General features: G+C 36.6%; 1 protein-coding gene across 7 annotated transcripts in view; it reads right to left on the bottom strand.

The window, feature by feature from the left end:
• LOC131903881 (BEN domain-containing protein 5) overlaps positions 1-22,159 on the bottom strand; it is a 1,181,880-nt gene that overhangs the window by 664,700 nt on the left and 495,021 nt on the right. For all 7 annotated transcript variants that reach the window (XM_059254714.1, XM_059254709.1, XM_059254708.1 and 4 more), the window contains exon 4: positions 14,546-14,640. In XM_059254714.1, coding sequence (XP_059110697.1) covers positions 14,546-14,640 — 95 coding nt within the window. The remainder of the gene's footprint in view (positions 1-14,545; positions 14,641-22,159) is intronic.

Raw genomic sequence — 22,159 nt, 5'->3', positions numbered from 1 at the left:
TTCCCCCACAATTTTCTCTTTTGCACATATAACAGTATGTGGTAGACAACCAAAAACTATGTGTAAATAATCATGGATAAATCTGCATCTCCTCTGGTATGGAGTAGGTAGAAAAAAATCCATATGTAGATAAGATGGATAAGTCTATTTCCTCCTTGCTATCCCTTCTGTCACACTTCTGATTCAAACCCATATCCTTGTCCACATGAGTTACCACAAGTGTCTTAACTAACTTCCTAGCCATTTGAAAATGCCATATTTCATTCTTCTGCCAGAGTGTACTTTTCTTGGCTCATCTGTAATTTCTGGTCATGTGTTTTCCTTTTTCAAAGTAAAAACAGATTTATCTAAATAGCTCATAGGTTGGTATAGTTTTTCCTCATTACAGAAAGCATCCTACCCCATGAAATGAGAAAATTTATATCTCAATTCTGTTGACTTCTTAGATCATTTACTCTACTACCCAATTTTGGAAGTCACAAATCCTCTTAACTGATGGAAATATATGACTTACATAGTATGTTTTCAGCTTGTTGTCACTATAATAAAATATGGGAGACAATTTGGGGCTCACTGGTTTTGAGAATACAGTTATGATTTATTGGCTCCATTTCTTTTGGTCTGTGGCATGGTAACATATCATGGTAAGAGCACATGTAGGACAAAACCACTTACCTCCTAGCCAGGCAGAAAAAATCTCAGTCTCCTTCAGAGGCATGTTACCAATGACCTAAGGAACGTCTACAAAGTCCCATCTTTCATAGGCTCTACCATCTTAAAACAGCCAGACTGAAGACCAAACCTTTAAAATATGTGCCTTTGGGAAACAGTAAAGAACTAAACAATAAAACTGAACATGATGGTGCCTAGCACTTGGAAGTTGAGGCAGGAAGAACATGAGTTTAAGGCCAATCTGAGTTACATGAAAAGATCATATCAGAAACAAAATGAACTACATTATAGAATGATGAAATGTTCACGAAAATTAAACATGTTGCCAGAATGAAATTTAATTCCAATCTCGTATTAAAACCACTGATTTTACTGGAGGGCTTGAACATTCATGGCTGCAGTGGTATCTCTCCAACCTTCAGCCAAAGTTACCTGTAGTATGATAGTCTCAACAGCTTGGATACATAATCTATTGAAATCCTCCTCTCATCTCTTCTGCAATCTATATTGTGGATAAACTGTTCCTTAGACCTTCCTCACACCCTACTTCTTGAATACTAAAAGAGGAATATGAGTAGTCCAGCATTCAAAACTATATCTCTTTCATTCATAACCAAAGCACCTTTATATGTGGCCATTTGTACAATCCTATATCAAAACATAAAGGGCTTATACCTTAGCCTGAAAATTACTAAAAAATAAGTCAATGATATCATTAATCTTTACATGTAAAAAATATTTAACAAGGAGGAGGTAAAAGAGGTAGTCAGTAAATATGTATTGAAATCATTCAGTAGTTAATGAATATTTATTATATAGCAGGCACTGTTCTAGGTTCTTAGAATATGTTAGTAAACAAAGACCCTATACTCATGGAGCTTATATTATAGCAGAAAACAGACAATATTAATAAAATTTAAAATGTAAAAAATAAATTGATTACAAATTAAAGGAAAGTGAACAAAAAGGGAGAGAGTACACAATGGAAGAACAAGAGTTCTGGAGAAGGGATGCTTGAATGTTTTCAATAAGATGGCTAGGGTATATGCCATTAAGGAGAAATCTGAGCATGGTCACAGAAGATGATGGAGTAGGCTATGTGGGTACCTGATCTGAGCTCTCCAGGGAAAGGCAGTAGCCATAAGAATAACTCTAACACAGAAATAAAATCTGATAAATTTGAGGAACACCAGAGACCAGTACAGCTGGAAACCTGAGCAAGGAGGAAAGTAGGAAGTGGTGAAGGGAACAGAAGTATGTAATGACCTGACTTGTGTTGAAAGGGATCATGCCAGCAGCTATACAGAGAACAGACTGTAGGGATGGAAAGGGAAAAGCAGGGTTTCCCATTAGGAGGCCATTATAGTAATACAAGAGACAGAAAGTGATGCCCTAGATTAGTTCCTTAACATTCCAAGTACACTGTGTTTTCAGCTCTCCAAGTGTACAAAAAAGAAGACAAGATTATCTCCACATAGAGACACGCACAGTCAACAATATTTTTCTAAACGGATTCCAGCCTCATCGCCCATGCTTTGCTTATTTCCTTCATTCTTGGCATATAGCATTGAAGTAGAAGCAAAGTGTACATACTTCCTGAGTACACCATGCTTTATCCTGACTTTGCAGTGCCCTTTCTTTGGTCTATACGTCATTTCTCATCTTGCTCTGCTCACAACTTTTTACTTGTTCTCTAAGACCCAAATACCACTCTTTCAGTGATTACTTCCCTAATAGCCTATTCAGAATTGGTCTTCCTCTATTCCAGAAGTTAAATCTGTGGCCCGTGATCCCTTTGGGGTGAATTGGTCTTCTTCTATTCCAGAAGTTAAACCCGTGGCCTGTGATCCCTTAGGGGGTCAAACAACCCCTTCACAGGGGTCATCTAAGACCATTAGAAATATCAGATATTTACATTTGATTCATAACACAGCAAACTTACAGCTATGAAGTAGCAATGAAAATAATCTTATGGTTGGGATCACCACAACATGAGGAACCTTAGTAAAGGGTCACAGCATTAGGAAGTTTGAGAACCACTGCCCTACTCCTTCCACAGATGTCTGACCATACAATCCAGGCATGCTACAATTGCACTCAGACAGCCTATAAATCAAACACTACAACTTAGTCAATGCCTATCTGTAGCAAAATTCTTTGACTTACATTAACTTTATGCTAACCATAAAGAAAAAGAAGAAGGGAACCCCAGGAAGGGACTAAAGGAAGAAAGAGAGAATATAACTAGTTTCAAGACATTGCCATCCTAGGCTAGAAAATTACTTGAACACGGTCCCTTTTTAAAAGAAACAACTAATGGCAAGCTGAGTAAGAACCACTCAGGCTCCAGGCATATTTCTCAGAAAATGTTAAGCTCCAGGAATACCCACAAAAAGTGGGGTGGATGACATGGTCGGTGGGAATTAGTCACCTATAAAAACTTGATGAGAGCAAGCACCTGACTCCCTTGATCAGATTTAGAGATGGCCTTGGCAGGGTTTTGGTCCCAAATTAGAAGGCTGCTTCAGTTGTAACAGGGTACCAATGTGGTGAGCAGGACAGAGTGAGTAACCAGCGATGGCACAGGGGCTGGCTCGCACAGCACTAGGCTTGGGACAAGTGAAGCTGGGGAGAGGCTAGAGACCGGGAATGTAGCCAGGCCTGGTCATGGTGAAGGTAAAGTCTAAACTAAAGGCAGGTTGATGGGAGAAGGGAATGTTAATTGATGAGCAGAGAGACTATCTCACATTTTATCAGTTTGTCTTCACAGTGCACCAACAACTAAGCATAGTCATTTTTTATATACAAAGGGATAGAGCGATAGACATGCTGAGAACCTTGTCCAGAAGCTCATTGGTTTCACAGCACTAGCATTCACAACCAGTGCTGTCTGTCTTTAGATATTCTTCATGCATCACTGAAGCTAGTCCCGTAGCGAGACTGTTCAGGATGATTGGCTTCGGCTGGGTGAAGACCTACATTTCAGACATAGTTCTGTCACCTTGCTCCAAGTCTCTTAGCAAGTGACTTTCTTCCCCTAATGTTTGGCATTTTTTCATTGAAAGTTTGGACCAGTGATCTTTAAGGTGCCATCAAGCTCTGAAATGCTATACTGTTTAGTAAGAACCTTAAAGATGCTCCCCTCTTCCTTCCTACACCCGCTCCTACCACCTTCTATAAACACCCACATGCTGACTCCAGAAGAGGTGTAGAAAGAATCTTTTTATACTTTCCAGTTTGGAAAGATGAATTTATCAAAATCTAGACTCTCCAGGGACTTCATCCGTGTTGATTCACTCAGTGTCACATACATACATACCCACATTCAATGTCACATCTTCATTGTTTTCATCAGGAAAATCTACCCTCCAGTCTGAACAAGGGACAGTTGCCTTTATCTTCACAATTTACTGTTTTAAAATTCTATCTTGCAGTTTCAATTGCACTAAGTAATTCTATTCATTATGAAATTGAAGTAAATATCATAGAAATATTGAAATAAAATAATATTCTCACCAACACATTCAGTTTAATTGTTTCTTTTATTTTCAGAAGACTGAGTGGGAGATAATCATATCTATTTCAGTTACTTCTTTAAATTACTGGAGTTTTACAATGTGCTATTTGATGAGCTTATTTTTCTTTGTGGTGCTTTCCTTTCGCTCTTCTTGTTCTATAATATTAAAGCAAAGCCTATTCCAGTTCAAGTGAAATCATTTTATTGTTTTTGATATACTTGATCACATGCCAAAGAGTAAATAATACTTTTTTATGACCTATGCATCTTTATTAAGTTTGTTTCTCAATTAAAGATTCTGGGAAGAGGTTGAAATGACAGTAACAGCAAACTTTTATGGACAAGCATGAAGCTTTAGAACTAATGCAGGATTTTATGAAAAATGAGAGAAATTAACATTAATCTGTTTCTCAGTGTTGGGGATTGGAGCAGCTTCTGGCAGGCTCTGTTAGCACTTCATCACTGAGCTCATGCCTTCAAGGCTAGAGCTCTGTCCCCAGACCAAAACAGTAACTCTTACAGTTGTAAGCTATTGGTGAGTCACACAGCTTTAATTCTTACTGTGAAACTTTAAGATGCATGTTGTTAATTCTGTTTTTATAACAGAGGAACCAAAGGCTCAGAAAAATCATATGAGTTGCTCAGTTGTTCAAAGAATGAGTGGTAGGACATGGTCTCAAAAACTGGTTCTAAACAGAGGATCAGGCAAACAAAGGGAATGCCTGGGGAAGAATTTCATCTCCTTCCAAATCTGCTTTAAAATTATGCTTAATGACTCTCTCGGCAGTCTGAACTCCAAGATTGGACCTACCACAAACCACTTTCCCTAGTGACACCATCTTTTCTCAGGACTGAAGATCCCAAATCTGCTCAGCAGACCCTACTTGGCAGCTGCCAGATTTTGTGGTTGAACACAGGCTTACCAGCAAGCAAGATTTATCTCGTATGGCCCAACAAGACTTTCTGTGAGAATGGAGACTGAAGTACTTGGATTGAGATATGAAAAAGATACATGTGTACAAGTATACATACAAAAATTATATGAATTCATATTATACACAATTACATATATCTATACATAGGCATCCATAAAATTCATTCCCCTCACTTAAGTTTCTTGTCTCCTCCTTCTTCTCTCTCTCTCTTACACACACCCACACACACACACACACACGTACAAAATATAAGAATCAAAAAGAGATTTGATATTGGTAGGAGTATAAAACGTTGTTACCACTTGGAAAAACCAGAGAATGTTTCCTCAAAAGGTTGAACAAGCTTAACATGTAGTGTAGCACAGCAATTGTACACCCAAGATAAATGACAAGATATGTCTTATAAAATTTATACATACAAATTCCTATTAACATTGTTCATACTTACTAGCTGAAAAAATGTTACATGTATATAACAGAATATCATGTCACTCAGTCACTTTGAATCCTGTATTCTCCTTAACATTTCATTTGACATTCTGTATTATATATCATTGTGTGAAGTGCAGTGTTTGATCTGAAAGTTAGAACTAAGATTTGTATCCAACCCCCAAAAGCAGTGATTGCCAATAACTATACTATCAGTTGAAAACAATATTCATTAATTAGAGCCAATGAAATCAAACCAATGCAGTTTATGAACTTAAATTATTCAATAAATCTGACATTGTGGGAAGATGCAACGAGGTCTGTGTATGTTTCTGACATAGCACACTTGTGATAATGATCCTACAAATTAGAAAGGAATAGAGGAAACCATATGGCTAAGAGTCAGAGAGACATAATTTAGCCCTGCTTCTGCACCCTGAGTAACTATGAAGTACTTTTCTGAGCTGTTGCTTTCAAATCTGTAAACTGGAGGTGATAATCACTGATTTTGCTTCTTTCTAGAATTGTGACAAATGTTGGCTCATGTCACTGTGGTAGAAACTGGAGCCAATACCTTCCTTGGGTTTCTTCCTTGCTCTGTGTAAGAATTCCCCTCTCTGCAGTGTGAGAATCATCTGTGTGCAGAAACACAAAGCAGCACAGCGTAGTTTGGTGACTTGGTCCTGGGTCAGTAAGGCCCAGGGTAGAATGCTAACCTAGTCTCTGTTTCTCTCCCCAACTACACACTTCTTTTCTTACGTGTCTATTTCCTCAGGTCACAATATCCATTCTAGGAAAGGGATTTGTGTGTTGTTGAAATATTCCTTTTATTAGGTTTATGGCTTTAAAAGGATTCATTCTACCTGTCATTTAATCACTGAGAAGTCAGGGATCCTTCTGAGATTTGTGTCAGTTTTCAAATACTCTGTTGGAAATTTTATGAAAAAGTTGATTAGCTGAAATAATATAAGCTCTAAACAGTTCTTGGGACAACACTGATTCTCATGAATTTACAAAGCAGTATGGACAGGTCTGCATGTCATCACCCAGTTCTCCTACAAGTCCCCCATAGCCTCCTCCCTCCCATCCACAGTCAACCATCAACACTAGGGATTTTACATCAGCACAATTTATGCACATGGCTCTATATCTTTTTGTTACAGGTAACCTCAGTGGGAATCAAGGTGCATAATTAGTGCCTCGGCACAAAAGCCATTCAGATGTTACTGTATCACTGTCATCATTCCTCCCTCTTCTCCCTTGTCATCTGTTTGTACTAGTCTGTCTTCTACAAGGTAATGAATACCTGAGATAATAGAGTCATAAAAAGTTGTATTTCAGCTCATGGTTTTATAGTTTTCAGTCTGTTAACAGGTGGACTCTTTGCTTTTGAGCCTCTAATAGGGATTCTGGAAGACACTGACAAGAACAAGGGACAAGGCAAAACTCTTCAACTCACAGACAGAAAAGAAAGGGAAGAAGAAGAAAAGCATGCCCCAAGACCAAAGCATATCCTCCCGTAGGCAACACTTAAAGTTTCCACAATGTCCTGATACTACAAGCTGGGGAGCAGCCCTTTAACACAATCATCTTGGCCATTCATTTTATGTTCAGTCTATAGCAGCATTACTCTGTGGTCAGCATCAGGCCATTACCAGTTATGTAAGGCATGAGGACATTTTTGATGTATAACTGTGTTAAAGTGGCCTCTATCATTTGGCAAGACCTATGGTAGATAATGAGATCATTTTTGTCTGTACATCAAACATATCTGAAGACAGAAAATAAACTCTACTGGTTTGTCCATGTTTTTACTTTCTATTGTTTCTTCTTGATATTCTAAAGCCTCTTATTTAGACTTTCTGCATCAAGGGCCGCTTTAAATCATGTTTTAAAGAATTAGTATGATGATAATAGACAATCTTAGTTTTTCTTCATATTGAATATCTTTATTTCTTCTTAATTTCTTGTAGAACATTCTTGCTGGACAGAGGGCTCTATTTTGATAATGCTTTTAGCATTTGGAAGAAATCATGGCACTTTCCCTGTCCTCCATGGTGATTTTCTATTCTTACTTTTCAGAAATTTTGACTATGATATTTCTTCACAGGGGTTTCTATAGGTTTTCCTGTCTGGAGTTTACTTGGACTCTCAAATCTGTAGGTTTATGTATTTCCCCAAATTCAGAAAGATTTCAGCCATTTCCAACATTCTTTTCTATCCCATGCTTCCCTCTCCTGCTGTAACTCTGAAGAAATGGATGTTAAAATGGTTACTATAGTCTCATGGGACTCTGAAGATCTTCATCTGTCTTTTAAATCTGTTCTTTCTCTATTACTCAGATTGGGTAATGCCTATTGTTCCATACTCTCTATTGCACTGAGGAGGAGACAGGCAGATCTCTGGGGCTCACTGGATAGCCAACCTAGTCTACTCAATTAAATTCTAGACCAATGAAAGAGACCTGGTCTGAAAAAAAGGCAGATGGTGCTTGAAGAATGATACACGAAGTTATCTTCTGGCCTCCACACACCCTCACCTACACACAAGGAGCACACATATGCATACCCATATGTACACATATTCAAAGGAGAAGGAAGAGATTGCTGTTAAGAAGAAGAAATAAAAATTGTGGCTTCCTGCTTTTCTTTGCTATTACCAGGTATATGCAGGGGGTAGAAGTTTAGGTTTTTCCACTTGTCCTTTTTTGAGTGGATACATTTGCTTTTCATGTGTGGCTGGATTAGGTCGCTATTGTCTCGAGATCACATGTCTTGCTAGACTGATTTCCTAGCTCTTTTTAAATAAGAACCGACTTAGAAGAGCATTCAAAAACAGTTCTGTTCTCATTGGCGTTTCCAGGCCACCAGCTTCCCCAGCAGCCATTGCTATAAACATCGGGAAAAGCAAGCCCAGGTAATACGTGTTGAATCATTTCTGAGGTCTTCAGGATTCTAGCTGCTACTCCTCTTCTCTACCTTTATAAGTCTTTTTTGCTTCATAAATAGTGACAAACTCTTTCAGTAGTACTAGAAACAAGAAGTGCACCTCCCATATCTTACCTGAGAATCAGAAATCTGCAATGTTTATTTATTTTTTATGCAATAATACTTAATTTTAAAACTTGATTTTATCATATTAAATTAATATTCTTGAGATGTAAAATTAAAGGAAAGCAAAAAGACAATCACAGGAATCACAGGATCATTTTATATTGTATATGCTTGTCTTTTTTTTTTTTTCAGTCATAGGAACTGAACCTCATGCAAGCTCAGCAAGTTCTGTACTATTCTAGCCCCTCAATGTCAATTCTCTTTTGTTTTTGTTGTTGTTGTTGTTGTTTAGTTGGTTTTTTCAAGACAAGGTTTCTCTGTGTAGCCCTGGCTGTCCTGGAACTTGCTCTGTAGACCGGGCTGACATTGAACTCAAAGAGATCTACCTGCTTCTGCCTCCCAAGTGCTGGGATCAAAGACATGCACCACTATGGCATGGCTCACTGTCAATTCTTAATGCTTTCCATATTGCAGTTCTGATATAATGCAAGTTGATGGTTACTATTTTAAATGAAGGACACATTTTTTTTGAGAGTGTATGTAGCAAGAGCGTATATTCACTAACTCTATAGGTTTTAGCTTAGGACATAATTATAAAAAATGATGCAGGTCCAAGCCCCTTCCCCTGCCTCAACTGAAGGTACCAGGCTCTGCTGACTTCCCATGGGAGGCCTTGCCTGGGAGGAGGTGGGAATGGAGGGTGGGTTGTGGGGGAAGGCTGAGGAGCTGGAGGAGGGAGGAGAGGGGGATCTGTGGTTGGTATGTAAAATTAATAGAAAATTTCTTAATAATAAAAGAAAAAAGAAAAAAATGATGCAACAAAGCTGAAACCTGTATGCGGTTATATCTTCTTAAAATATGAAAAATCTAAATACCTACAAATAAGGGTTAATATTATAAATTGTGGAGCTGGATAAATGGCTCAGTGGTTAAGAACGCTTGCTGTACTATCATGAGGACTAGAGTTCCGATCCAAGTACCTACACAACAAGCTGGTCATCCCACAAATGCTGTAACTAAAGTTCCTAGAAAACTGAAGCCCTTGTCTGGCATCTGCCAGTGCACTGTTATCAGCATCCCTTCATCTAGTTCATCCCCAATGTATTCTCTATTCAGTAAGACTGAGTCTTCTAAATTGACAATCACACTGTGATTTGTCTGCTGAGTTCCTAAATTTCTATCCACAGCCAGTAGACTCAAGTACAATTGCCTTATGAAGCCTGTCTTGACTTAATTCCTATGTAACTTTCCAAATACAGTCTCTTTATTCTTTCATGTTTCAATCATATTGTTTTTGTGCATCAAAAGGTAATGTTATCTCTCATTTTTAGGCTTTAAATACATTTTTTCATATATATGTCTCCACCTACTATTTCTATTTTAGCTCTCAGAATAAATGATACTTCCTGAGGAAGTGTTTTTATTATTGTAGTAGATTAAGACTTTGAAAATCTTCATTTACTTATTTGTGTGTGTGTGTGTGTGTGTGTGTGTGTGTGTCTGCAAGTGAGAGAAACAGACAAAGACAGAGACAGATTGCATGGGAACACACACATGCCATAGTGTATGTTTGGAGAACAAATGACAACTCTAAAGAATTTATTTTCTCCTTCCACTTTATGTCGGTCCCTGGGATTAAACTCAGATCACTGGGCTTTTGTGGGAAACTCTTTTACCTGCCTAAACATCTTACTGTCCTATATTAAGTCTTAAATGATACATAGACTGATGGATAGTTTCCACAGCATACTGAATCCCCCATTACATGAGTTAAAACATTTCCTTAGAATTCTAGTTTTAGCTTTTAGTACAACAGACTATATCTCATATTATATGCATTAGCAACCATGCTTCAGTGCTTCACAGAGTTATTGGCACATTATAAGTAAGTAGTTATGAATAGGCAGATGGAACAGAGGAAAGGTGGGAGAATAATGCTCACAAAACTCAGTATTAGGTAAATCAAGGGGGAAGAAATAGGGATTTGAAATTTTGTTTTACTACCACGACATTTTAGACTTTAAAAAGTATTTACACATCTATTACACATTTACTTTTTATAGCAACATGAGAAAGTTGTATTATTATCACTATTTCATTACTATTTACAAATACTTTAAAAATGTAGCAAGCATGGTATATTGTTACTTTTTCCTCTGGTAGCCCAATTATTTTTGTTCATGTCCCATCCATTGATAATCTAGCTGAAATACCACCTTCTCCATAGAGCATCTCAATTAGTTTATAGGGCTCTCCCTACTAACATCCATTTGCTTCCTCTCCTTAATCCCACAGTATTCTTTAGATACTTCCTAATGTTTCCTAGAAATATTCCTATAGCAGTTCACAAAACCAAAAACAAAATTGGATCAGGTTCATATTTATTGCCACATAATCTAACACAGATTATATCAACAACAAAATAGTAAGTAGAAATTACTTTTGAGGTTTATTCCAATCTTCTTAGTCTACTGTATTGGAAAGGAAATCAGAGAAGGTCTTTCAGATCAACCAAAGACCATACAACAACATGCTTCTTGTGTTCCCTTCTCCCACCATCCCTATGCATTGCATGTGGTTGAAAGAATACACTTAGGTTAATGAGCTTCTGGCTGGCATCACCATTAACTACTTGTGTAAATATTTCTACCCTCCATATCTGTATATACAAATATACAGACGTGAGCTGTCTAGAAATGCCAGTTTCCAGCAGTGTTAACAAATAGTAAACTTACTCTTGGCACTATCAAGAAATATTGATGAGGTATGAATGAAAAGCCTAGTGCTACAAACACTAACCATAGTCATTAAGAGGGCTAGTGTATGAACAGAATTATATACTGCACTAAAGCAGTCCGAGAATTTCCCACAGCCTTGCCATTTGCTAGTAGATATTTTTACTTTATCTTCTTAAAACAGGAAAGCACTGAGTGGTCATATATTTGCATAATGGCATCTCTGATGTGTCTTTTCTTCATTTACTTTCTATAACTAACAGATTTCCAGATTCATGCTAAACCCAAAAGTCTTGGGATCACTTATAGTTCCTTATGAGACACAACAAGAATATTTTACCTTGAAAAGCAAAGAAATACCCTCTTCAATAGCTCCATAGATAAAAGTCCAGATAATGTAAATTCTTTAACATCTATCCTGAGATAAGAGTTTTTCCAAAACTCAAAATTTACTTGGTTTTACCAAAAATAGTAAAATCTCAGGCAAGAAAAAAATAATACTGTCTTCGTACTGGGGAAACTGGAACTAAACAAGCACTGAAGAAGATATTTTAATATGGGGATCTACAAGGTACTTGCTAGGCTTAAATTAAGCCATTTGCCTAGAGTCTTAAATTGTGATAAATTCCTTAAACACAGCAAAATATATTATTTTGACAGGCAAATGGTCATGACCACAGAGAAATGTGAGATAATAGCTCCTGGGAGGTAGGTTCTGGTCTAGGAAACTGACAGAAGGAACAACCAAATATCCCAGGGAAAGAATAACAAAAAGAACAGAAAGCATACTCAGTGTAAAATAATAGCAATTAGAGGAATGGTTAAGATCTATGGAGATTATTTAATAACATTTCTATGGAAGTTTGCATATTCATATCCACTCTGCACCTCAACATTTAATACAATGCACAGAACATGAAAATGCTCAAAAAATCCTGGTAAATAAATATATAAACACCTAGATTGAGGGAAAGGGAGGTTAAAACAATATGAGCAGCTTCATATTCAAGTTCTAGGTAGCAAAGAGAGGAATTAGATAAACAGGATGGTTTGCAAGGTTATTTTGTACCCAATTGGCTTGATAAACAGCAAAAACTCAGTTCTGAAACTTGAGGTTACTTCAGACTAGAAAAACTCAATGACTGGATATGGATAGTTGCTGTTGCTGAGGCCTGCCAACATTGTATATGGGTACTAACTTGATTCTAAGGTATAATAATACAAATGCAAGGACTCATTAATATTTCAAAATCTTGTCAAAGGGATGAGAGAGAGAGGAGGGACTGATAGGAAGAGACAGAGAGGTAGATAGACACACACACACACAGAGAACCAAAGTGTCAAAGTATAGGACAGGTACCAAAATGAAACAATTTTAAGTATAAGATTTGAGAGATGAGGAGTTGTAGGGAATGTGGGAGTGAGAGAGGGACGCAAGAAGGAGAGAGGAGAGAAGAGAGGAGAGGACGGGGAGGAGAGGGGAGAAGGAAGAAGGGAGATGGGTTTAGGAGACAGGAGGGGAGGGGAAAGAGAATTAGAGCACACAAAGCTTACACTTGAAAAGGTAGATAGCAATTACTGTTGCTGCATAAGATCTTAACATAAAACTTGGAAAAAATGTATTATGTTCTTCAAAGGCTCCTATGAACAGATACACAGTGATACTGTTTTACTGGCTTGGTGTGTCCATCAACACACACATGCCTGCCTACATTATTGCCTTCTTGGCCTGGATTGAGAGACTCAAGTCTTGTTCTTTTGCCCAGACCAAATTGACAGAAAGAGATCAAAATGCAGATGTTTAATTGATTTGATGCTGTAAAGTAAAAAAAGATCAGAGATATTTTTACCATTTAATAAACAGCTTTTATAACTGTTATCAAATGTCTGCATTTTTATAAACCTGAGCTTCACAAGCTAGCATTTATAGAAAATTGCTAAGCATCATTTGTAGATAAAAGCACAATTCAATATTTATGAAATGCTAGTTTTCTATAAATACAGACATTTGGAGACTATCTTCTCACTAGTCATTAAAATTTGAACAAGGATCAAAGCTAGAATAATATTAACAATTCCTTGCATTTGTATAGCATTTTACATATTATTAATAATAGATGCCATTTATTGAGCACTTAGCAACTTCCAGGTGTCTTACATATAAATTCTCATAAGGAATTTAGTTCAGTCTCCACAGCATTTGCTTAAACACCTACTGTGTGACAGATGACTAATACTTGGTTTCTGTCTTTAAAAGTTCTCGTTTTGTTAGTCTCAATAAATGTTGGTTTAATAAATAAATGAATAGATGGAAAATAGGATGAAGTAGTTTCAAGGCTCTTTGAAGCAATATATAAATAGCTAGGTCCCCTTAGCTTTTATGGCTTTTAGAAAATACTTAATTTTCCCAAGCCTCAACTTTTTCATCTGAAGTTTGTTATATTTAAAAATATTTCTTACAAAAGTGTGAAAATATTAACTACAGAAGTAAAATGTTTGCAAAAGAATGAGGTCTCAACAAATGGTATAGTTACTGTTATTACTATTAATATCATTACAATTAGTAAGCAATCCTATCTAAGTCTAATTCATCTCCTCCATAGCATAGTAATGGGACAAATAAAACTTTAACATTTCTGAAACTACAATGTCTATAGAAAATACCACCAACACACACACACACACACACACACACACACACAAAGGGAAGGAAGGAAGAAGTACAGAACCACATCCAGGGTGCCCAACCATTTTTATGACATGACATTGTCATCTGCAAATGTGTTGGACTGCATTCATAGATATTCTGGGATGCATGTGGTCCACAGATTATAGGTTAGGCTAAACTATAGTTGCCAATGTCTTTGTAGGTTACTACACATCACCAATATTTAGAGCAGATCAAAGGAAGAGGAGTGGGTGGAGGTCCAATTTTAAGTATATTTCCAAAGATACATAATAAATTAAAATAGGACAATAATTTAACCAAATACCATACTGTAACTTCTCTCATAACCAAATATTGGTTCTAATAAGCATGGGAACAATTTCCTAACATTCTCAAAGAACAGTACAGTACATAAACCCCAGAGAATAGCCATCTAGGAACTCCTCTGATTCATACTGCTCAGCTATAGTAGAGTTGTGCCCCAGCAAGGCAAAGGGTAAACTTCAGCAATGAGTCAAATTTTCTGGGTCACTTACCATTTCGGTCTGCTGGTAGATTTCACCATAGGTGCCATCCCATCTCTATAAAGACTCTTAGTCTTGCTGAAGTTAACAATGTTGAAAATGACCCTCTGAAAAGAAACAGAAACTTGTCAGAAGTCCTTGCTATGCAAATTGCCACTTTTTGATAATTAAGACAGAAAATCCTAAGCAAAGGTTAAAGGAAGCCACTCGGACTAGCACCCCACAGTACAACAGTGATCACAGATTGTAACTTGTTTGTGCCGGCTAAGACAGCTTACAAATCTTATTCTTTTGAATTAATTGCTAAAATGGACTTCTATTTAATTAGTTTTGGAGCTCTGAAAGTCTGATATTTATTTCTAACACTAACACTTTGGGGTTTTGTGACCTTGTAATATGAGTTGATAATAATCCACATGTTGATAAATGGTAGTAACTGTACCTACCTAGTGGGGTTTTAATGAGAACTCAAAGAGTTAATGTATGTATAGTGTTTAGACTCGCATTAGGTAACATAGGACTCTCAATAAAATTTAGCTACTAATTTTCCATCTTTCTCAAGAACAACCTGGAATTTGCCTGAAAATAAATAATTTGTCATTAGGGTAAAAACAGACCTTTGATGTTCAATGAGACTAAAGATACTAACTCAGTACAAAATTACAACAGAAACATTCTCCAGCTAGTAGAAGCTTTTTGACTATATTTAGAGCTACATGCCCTATTCTGTAACTCCTCTGTGCTGTCTTCTGCTATAGGCCCAGGCTGTGGGGTTCCGCCCTAATCTCAGCATGCACTGTAGAACCATAGGTACTCAAGTAAATCATCTCCTTGACATTTTACCCTTACAACAGGGGAGTGGAGTGTTCTAGACACCTAAGGGTTTTCCAGAGTGGTAGTGCTGATAAAAACAATTAGACCTTTGTTTATATGAACCCATTTTTTCCTAATGTAAGACAAGAAATTATGAAAGAAAGATGAACTGGATTGAAACACACCCAATACCACTGAAATATCCCATGATGCCTGGGGACTAGGGTTCAGACAACTAGAATAGTTGGAGGAAAGAAAAACATTCTGAGATATCACCTTTGTCGAGCCTTTAAAGTTACAGCAAAAAAGATGAAGCATACAAAAATTCATGGCCTACTTTATTCAACAATTATTTACATGTGAGGTGTTATACAGATTTCACATAAAAGATCTTACATATTCTTCCATAACTATAATTAAAACATAAATTTCTCCATTTTACAGATATGGAAACTAAATCTCTGAAAGAATACTTCACTTTCTCAAAGTCATACAACTAGTAGATGACAGTACTGTTATTGGAATTCAGGAGATAAAAACGATAAGACAACCATAATTTTACTCTTGAGTAGTTGCTAAGAGTCTAAGAAAATGTAGCCATTAGTAAATCAGTATTTTTAATAATGGGAAAAAGAAATATGATAGCAAAGTTTAATTTTTCAAAGTTTTGTTTTATTAAAAAAATCAAAATAAGACCTCTTCCTCTGTCATTGTATTTGGAACTAGCATAAAGACTTTATTCCATGAAATATGTTCTCAGGAATAACGTGTTTTCTTTTCTCCTCAGAGACTCAGCCACTGACCTCAACTCTGGGAATTTCAGACCTTCCTTCTGTCATTACATTAAGTCATCAAGAATGTCCAAGACTGCTCCATTATTAATAACTTAGACCTGCTGGTTGTCAGTTCAATTACTTTTCCCAAGGTCTTGGCTACTATCTGATTTAAGAAAATCAATATCAGGGGGACAAATGGCCTTTGAACCTCACAAGGCATAACCCTCCCTTTCCTTTTGAGATTTCAAGTGTCAAATCCATTTCCAGTGAACTTAGTAACTGTATTGTATATGCAGGAGCTAGATTATTAATAAAGGGAGAAAGCTAATAAAGAAATGATACAAACAGACAAAGTGAAATAAAAATGTGGAAAGTGAAAATTTTTAGTAATTATTAAAATCTTACTATTATAAAATGTCTCAGGTATTTTCAAATATTTTATATTACTTAGCTATTTCATTCTTAAGCAAAGATTGTATATTTTAACTCAGTCTTACACAGGAGGAAAAATAAAAGTAGTAAGAGCCAGATGTATGGCCTTTTTCCATGAATAAATTTCTCCAAGCTAGTAAATGGTGGAATTGGGATGAGCTCTAGGTTGCTCTGATTGTAAAGGCCCATACCTTTGCTGCAGGATTACATATCCCCTAAATAATCTCTCTCCAAGCATTTTCAAGCATTTCCTGCCCATCCAAAAAGGCAGCAATTGGTGATAAGAATCAAACAATCAAGATAAAAAAAAATCTTATAAGAAAATTTAACTAATAATCCTTATTACTCATTCCCAGTTAATCATTTCATTCTCATTATTCTGCCTTATAGATTAGAATCACCTGCAAACATTTTGAGAATTACAGATCCTTAGACTCCAACCCCAGAGACTCTGACATTTGAGCCATTTCTCATTTGCTTTGAGAATAATGAACTTTATTAGACAGAAGCCATCTGTTGCCTCTCATGGTTATAGTTTGACTATTAACTGCCCCCACAGGCTGGTACATTGGGGGAATTCTTTGCTAGCTGGTAGGCTTTGGGGAAGTGATTGTATTGTAAAGACTATGACCTAATCCGTAGATGAGCCCTTAGTGCATTCCAATATGATAACACTTTAACTGTGGTGGGAAGGTAGAACTAGAGCTTAGCTGGAGTGAGTGGGGAACTGGAGGAATTTCACAGAAAGATGTATCTTATCCTTGACCCTCCCACAATCTCTATCTCCTGTAAACCAGGAAGTGGTCTAATACAGTTTTTCTTGGCCTTCTTGTTCTGCTTCACCTTAGGCTCAAAGGGACAGGGCCAAGGGCACATGGATTGACAACATCACAACTAAGAGGAATAATCAGGCCCCCAAAAAATTAGCTGAATGAGACCACGGAGGAATTTAGATTATAAAACTCTGGTATACTACAAAGTATTTAAAGTGAGTAATAAATTATGTTTTAAACACAAGAGAACACCATCAACAACAACAAAACCTCACTACCCTTAAAAATGCAGTTGAATTTAAATATTCATCTCTCAGATTAAAATGTATAATAGATGTTACTGCAAGAATAATCAATAAGCTATCAGAAAGAGCTGAATAAATCCAAAATTAAGCACACAGAACAAGATATAAAATATTAACAAGATATAAAGAGGAAAGAAATAAAACTCTAAATGCATCTCATTAAAAATTGTCTGAAAAGCGACACAATAAAATGGCAAGGGCAAACTGAAAGAGGAAAAACAGATGAATATATTTATGGTCAGGGTTGCGAAAGGCACAAATGTTCAAATTCAGGAATTACAAGACCACCTAAAGCAAGCTGTTAGAAAAATATATAGAAAAAAAATAAAATAAAGACAACAGTTTGAAAGCAAACCAGAGAAGATACAAGAGACCAGAAAACCACTGATTGGCTATCACTTCATAATAAGGGCAAAATGCCTTTTTAGGCAAACCAATCATAAATATTTTAGCTTCTAATATGAGAGTTGTGACACATAGCAAAAGCAGCATAAAAACAGGTGCTGTGAGCTAATGGTCTTGTACACTGTAAAGATTTGTCCCTCCTATTGGTTTAATAAAATGCAGATTGGCCAGTAGCCAGTCAGGAAATATAGATGGGGTGACCAGACTAGAAGGCTGGGAAGAGGAAAGGCAAAGATGGAGTCCTCAGCCAGATGAAGAGCAAGTAAGATGAGAATGTTGGACTGAGAAAAAGTACCAAGCCACGTGGCTAAACATAGACAAAAATTATGGGTTAATCTAAGCATAAGAGTTAGATATAAGCCAGAGCAATAGGCCAAACAGTTTACAATTAATATAAGCCTCTTCATTTGGGATTGAACAGCTGCGGGACCAGGTGAGACAGAAACGTCAGGCTATAGACAGGTTTGACCCTAATGTATTTATAGTAGAAAACAAGAAGGTTTGAGAAGTAAGGTCTATGCAGTCAGCACAGAAAGAAACAAAGACAAAATACTGGAAGCATTTGGTACTTCTAAAGACAGGAGTTCTATGCAGGGTGTGGCCAAAAGTATTACTAAGAGAAATTAAACATTATCCATCTCACATCAAGTCCCAAGGATTGCCCTTACTCCATATGGCCAGCTTTAGAGATCACATACTGGGGAGGCTGAAGCAGAGAGAGATTCTGGATTTAGAGATGGCAGACACAGCAGAGAGCAGGTGCCAGGCATTGTTGTCAGACTTAAGTTCCAATGAGGAGGTTAGAAGATTCTTCTCAGGTATTACCAACTCTCAAATGTAAATATTTTCAAATATAGACCTAGAACACTACCCCAAAAAATGCCAGCCTGATAATAATAAAATGTAGGGGACAGAGAAAGCCCTGAGTTGGTGAAGTGCTGAGTGAACTGAATTTTGACATGAGCATGGCCTAATGAAGACACCAAGACCAGTTGGCCCATGATAAATTGATGAAGCCATTAACCATATGGGCCAGACACACAAGGGATGGCAAAGTTGGGAGTCTGGGTATGAATGTTTATGAACCATTGATCAAGGTGTGCAAAGACTAGCAGCTTCAGCTTCTTCCTCCCAGATGATTACAGCCTGAGACTGCCTGGGAGACTAAATAACCCCTCCCCCAGTGCTGTACCTAACAAACATGCTGGGGGTCCAGGTTGCAGTGGTATGGGTTAGAGAATCCTACAAGATCCCAATGTTAGTGTGTGTGTGTGTGTGTGTGTGTGTGTGTGTGTGTGTGTGTCTATATGTCTTCCCTCTATTCATTTCATTGTTGCCCCAGCCAGGCTCCCTGAACCCAAGCCATGCAGAACATGCAGCAGTAAGAGATACTCAATAGAAGCAGAGACCCAGGCAAGTAAACTTACAAGATCTTGAAGAAACAGTCAATTTGTACTAGGTTCACAGAAAGCTAATGTAACAGAAATAGAATTAGATATTAGAAGGTAGGAGGTCAGATGCAAAAGAAAAAATACATTGAGAGTTTGAGAAAGAATTACCTAGCAGCACAACTATTAAGGAATGAAATTATCTATAACAAAGGGTCAACAAGTCCTAGCTAAAATGAAGGGGAATATATAGTAAATTATATAATAGAGATTTTATTTAGACATATACAAATGATACAGAAAACAGTCAAATAAATCAAAGTGATTTCTGTTAGCACAGGGGCCAAATCCTGATTGCCTTCTTTTTGTGAATAAATTCATGCCCATTCATGAGGGTTAGCTATGCTGCTTTCACAACCCTGGCGGCAGAGCTGAACAGTTCTGCAGAAATTTAATAACTCTCAAAGTCTAAATCATTTACTCTCTTATTCTTTATAGAAGCAATTTTCAGATCCTTGCTTTAAAGAGTAAGAACCAAAAATGAGGGCATGAGCAGACAACTATTTGGGAGAGGCATTTGTAGTAGTGCTTGACTTTTAAAATTGTGTTAATGGTTTGTAAAAATGAAAGAATATTAAAAAGGTAGAAATTTATTCAATTCACTGTATAAGGCTCTTAAAATCTTGAAGCAAAACCAAGCAAGACCTTCTGGAGAAGAAAACAAGTGTAGCCCAGTCTCAACTATAAGCCATGGTTGAGATTTTCTAAATATTATCTATTTCTAAATATTACCCATCAGTAAACTTCCATGTAGACAAAAATAATATAATATAACATGATATGACACATCTGAGGAATAGAACTATATGTCAAATTTAAAAATAACCTATTGGTGTCATTTACTATACGAATAAGTTAAATAATAAATAATAATTATCCACAAATATAAGTGGAAAAGGCTACTGATAAATTTAGTATTCATTCAAATATTTACAGATTCTTTGAAAAGTAGAAATTGAAGAGTATCTCATATTCTTTATAACTGCTATTAAAATTTATAGCAAGCCGGGCGGTGGTGGCGCATGCCTTTAAACCCAGCACTTGGGAGGCAGAGGCAGGCAGATCTCTGTGAGTTCGAGGCTACACAGAGAAACCCTGTCTCAAAAAACCAAAATAAAAAAATCCAAAACAAAACAAACAAAAAATACAAAATTTATGGCAATCATATTTATTGAAGAAATATAAGAAATATTCCTTTTATTAGGAAATAAAAATGTCAGTAATGTTGCTTCTATTAAAATCATACCACAAATTCTAGTGCAGTGTATTTTAAAAGGTGGCCCAGAGAGATGGATCAGTAGTAATGACACCTGCAGCCAAATCTGAGATCTGAGTTGGATCTCCAGAGCAAGTTATTCTCCTCTACACACACACACACACACACACACACACACACACACACACACACACACACCCCTAACATACTAAGTAAATGAATAAAATATAATATAAAATTAAAAACTTAACGGGAGGTTTACAGTGTAATGTTGTAATTATTAATTATTTATGTGTATGATTATGTATGTGAGTATAGGAGCCTGTGGAGGTCAGAAGACAGTGTCCAATCCTCTGCAACTGGAGTTACAGGTGGTTGTGACCCACCATGTATGTGCTGGACCCTGACCCTTTGCAGAAGCACTTACTGCTCTTAACCATCCAGCCATACATATCTCCAGACCAAGAATTAGGAAAAAAAAACTTTAAGTTTATTTTCTATTCAGCATATGAAAGAATATATAAAATGAAAGAGAAATTGAAAAATGTTTACAATGAAGAACAATGTGTGGTAAAACACACCTGTAATCACATTATTCTGAAGGTAGAGGTAAGAGCATCAGCAGTTCAAGGTTATGTTCAACTTGAGTTTGAATTTGAGTAGTGAGTTTGAGACTACCCTGGGCTACATGAGACTCTGTTTCAAAAATAAGAAAAGAACAGTGGAAAGACAAGGAAGAGGAACAGAGAATAGAAGAGAAGGTGGAGGAAGAAGAGTTGGAAAGAGGTGGCAGTGTAGGAAGAATAATGGATTGCAAAATACCATATCGACTTCAATAGTAACTTTAAAGCTTTTAAAACATTTTAAAACCAATGTTTTAAAAGATGTAGCTTATACAAATTAGAAATTAAAACCCAAATAGAAGTAAACACATTCTAATGAAAAGATATTAAAATACAAACACCATGTCAATCAATTTCCAAAGTTAGAAGAAAAGGACAAATGGCTGTTAAAACAAAAACCTTCATTACTAACGCTGACAGAGGATACACCAAACTAGCGTAGTTCTATTAGATAAATAAAAGTAATTGATTATATTGACACCTTTCTCACAAAAAATTCAAGTATAGAAAGTTTCAGCAGAGAATTTTCCCAACGATGTGACAGAGATAAGACCCCAACACTGCACACCATGCTCTAGATACTTGAAAGTGAGAAAACACTTTCAATTTCTGCTGTACAACCACATAACTTTGACAATGAAATCTGAAAAGCTTTACCACAAAAAGGAGAAACTCACTCTCTTTCACAAAAACTACACCAAATTGGTGACTTGTATCTACTGTAGGTGGTGCGGATAAATTATAATAAATTTAAACTACTCTAGGAATTCAATGCTTTAAAATCCTTAAATGAATCATAATGTATTTATAGAGAAAAAGAATTTACCTTAAATGT

Source organism: Peromyscus eremicus, chromosome 2 (assembly GCF_949786415.1).
Source record: "Peromyscus eremicus chromosome 2, PerEre_H2_v1, whole genome shotgun sequence".
NCBI classification, from domain to species: domain Eukaryota; kingdom Metazoa; phylum Chordata; class Mammalia; order Rodentia; family Cricetidae; genus Peromyscus; species Peromyscus eremicus.
Note: the sequence above shows the minus strand (reverse complement) of the source record. Positions and strands in the feature narration are given on the sequence as shown.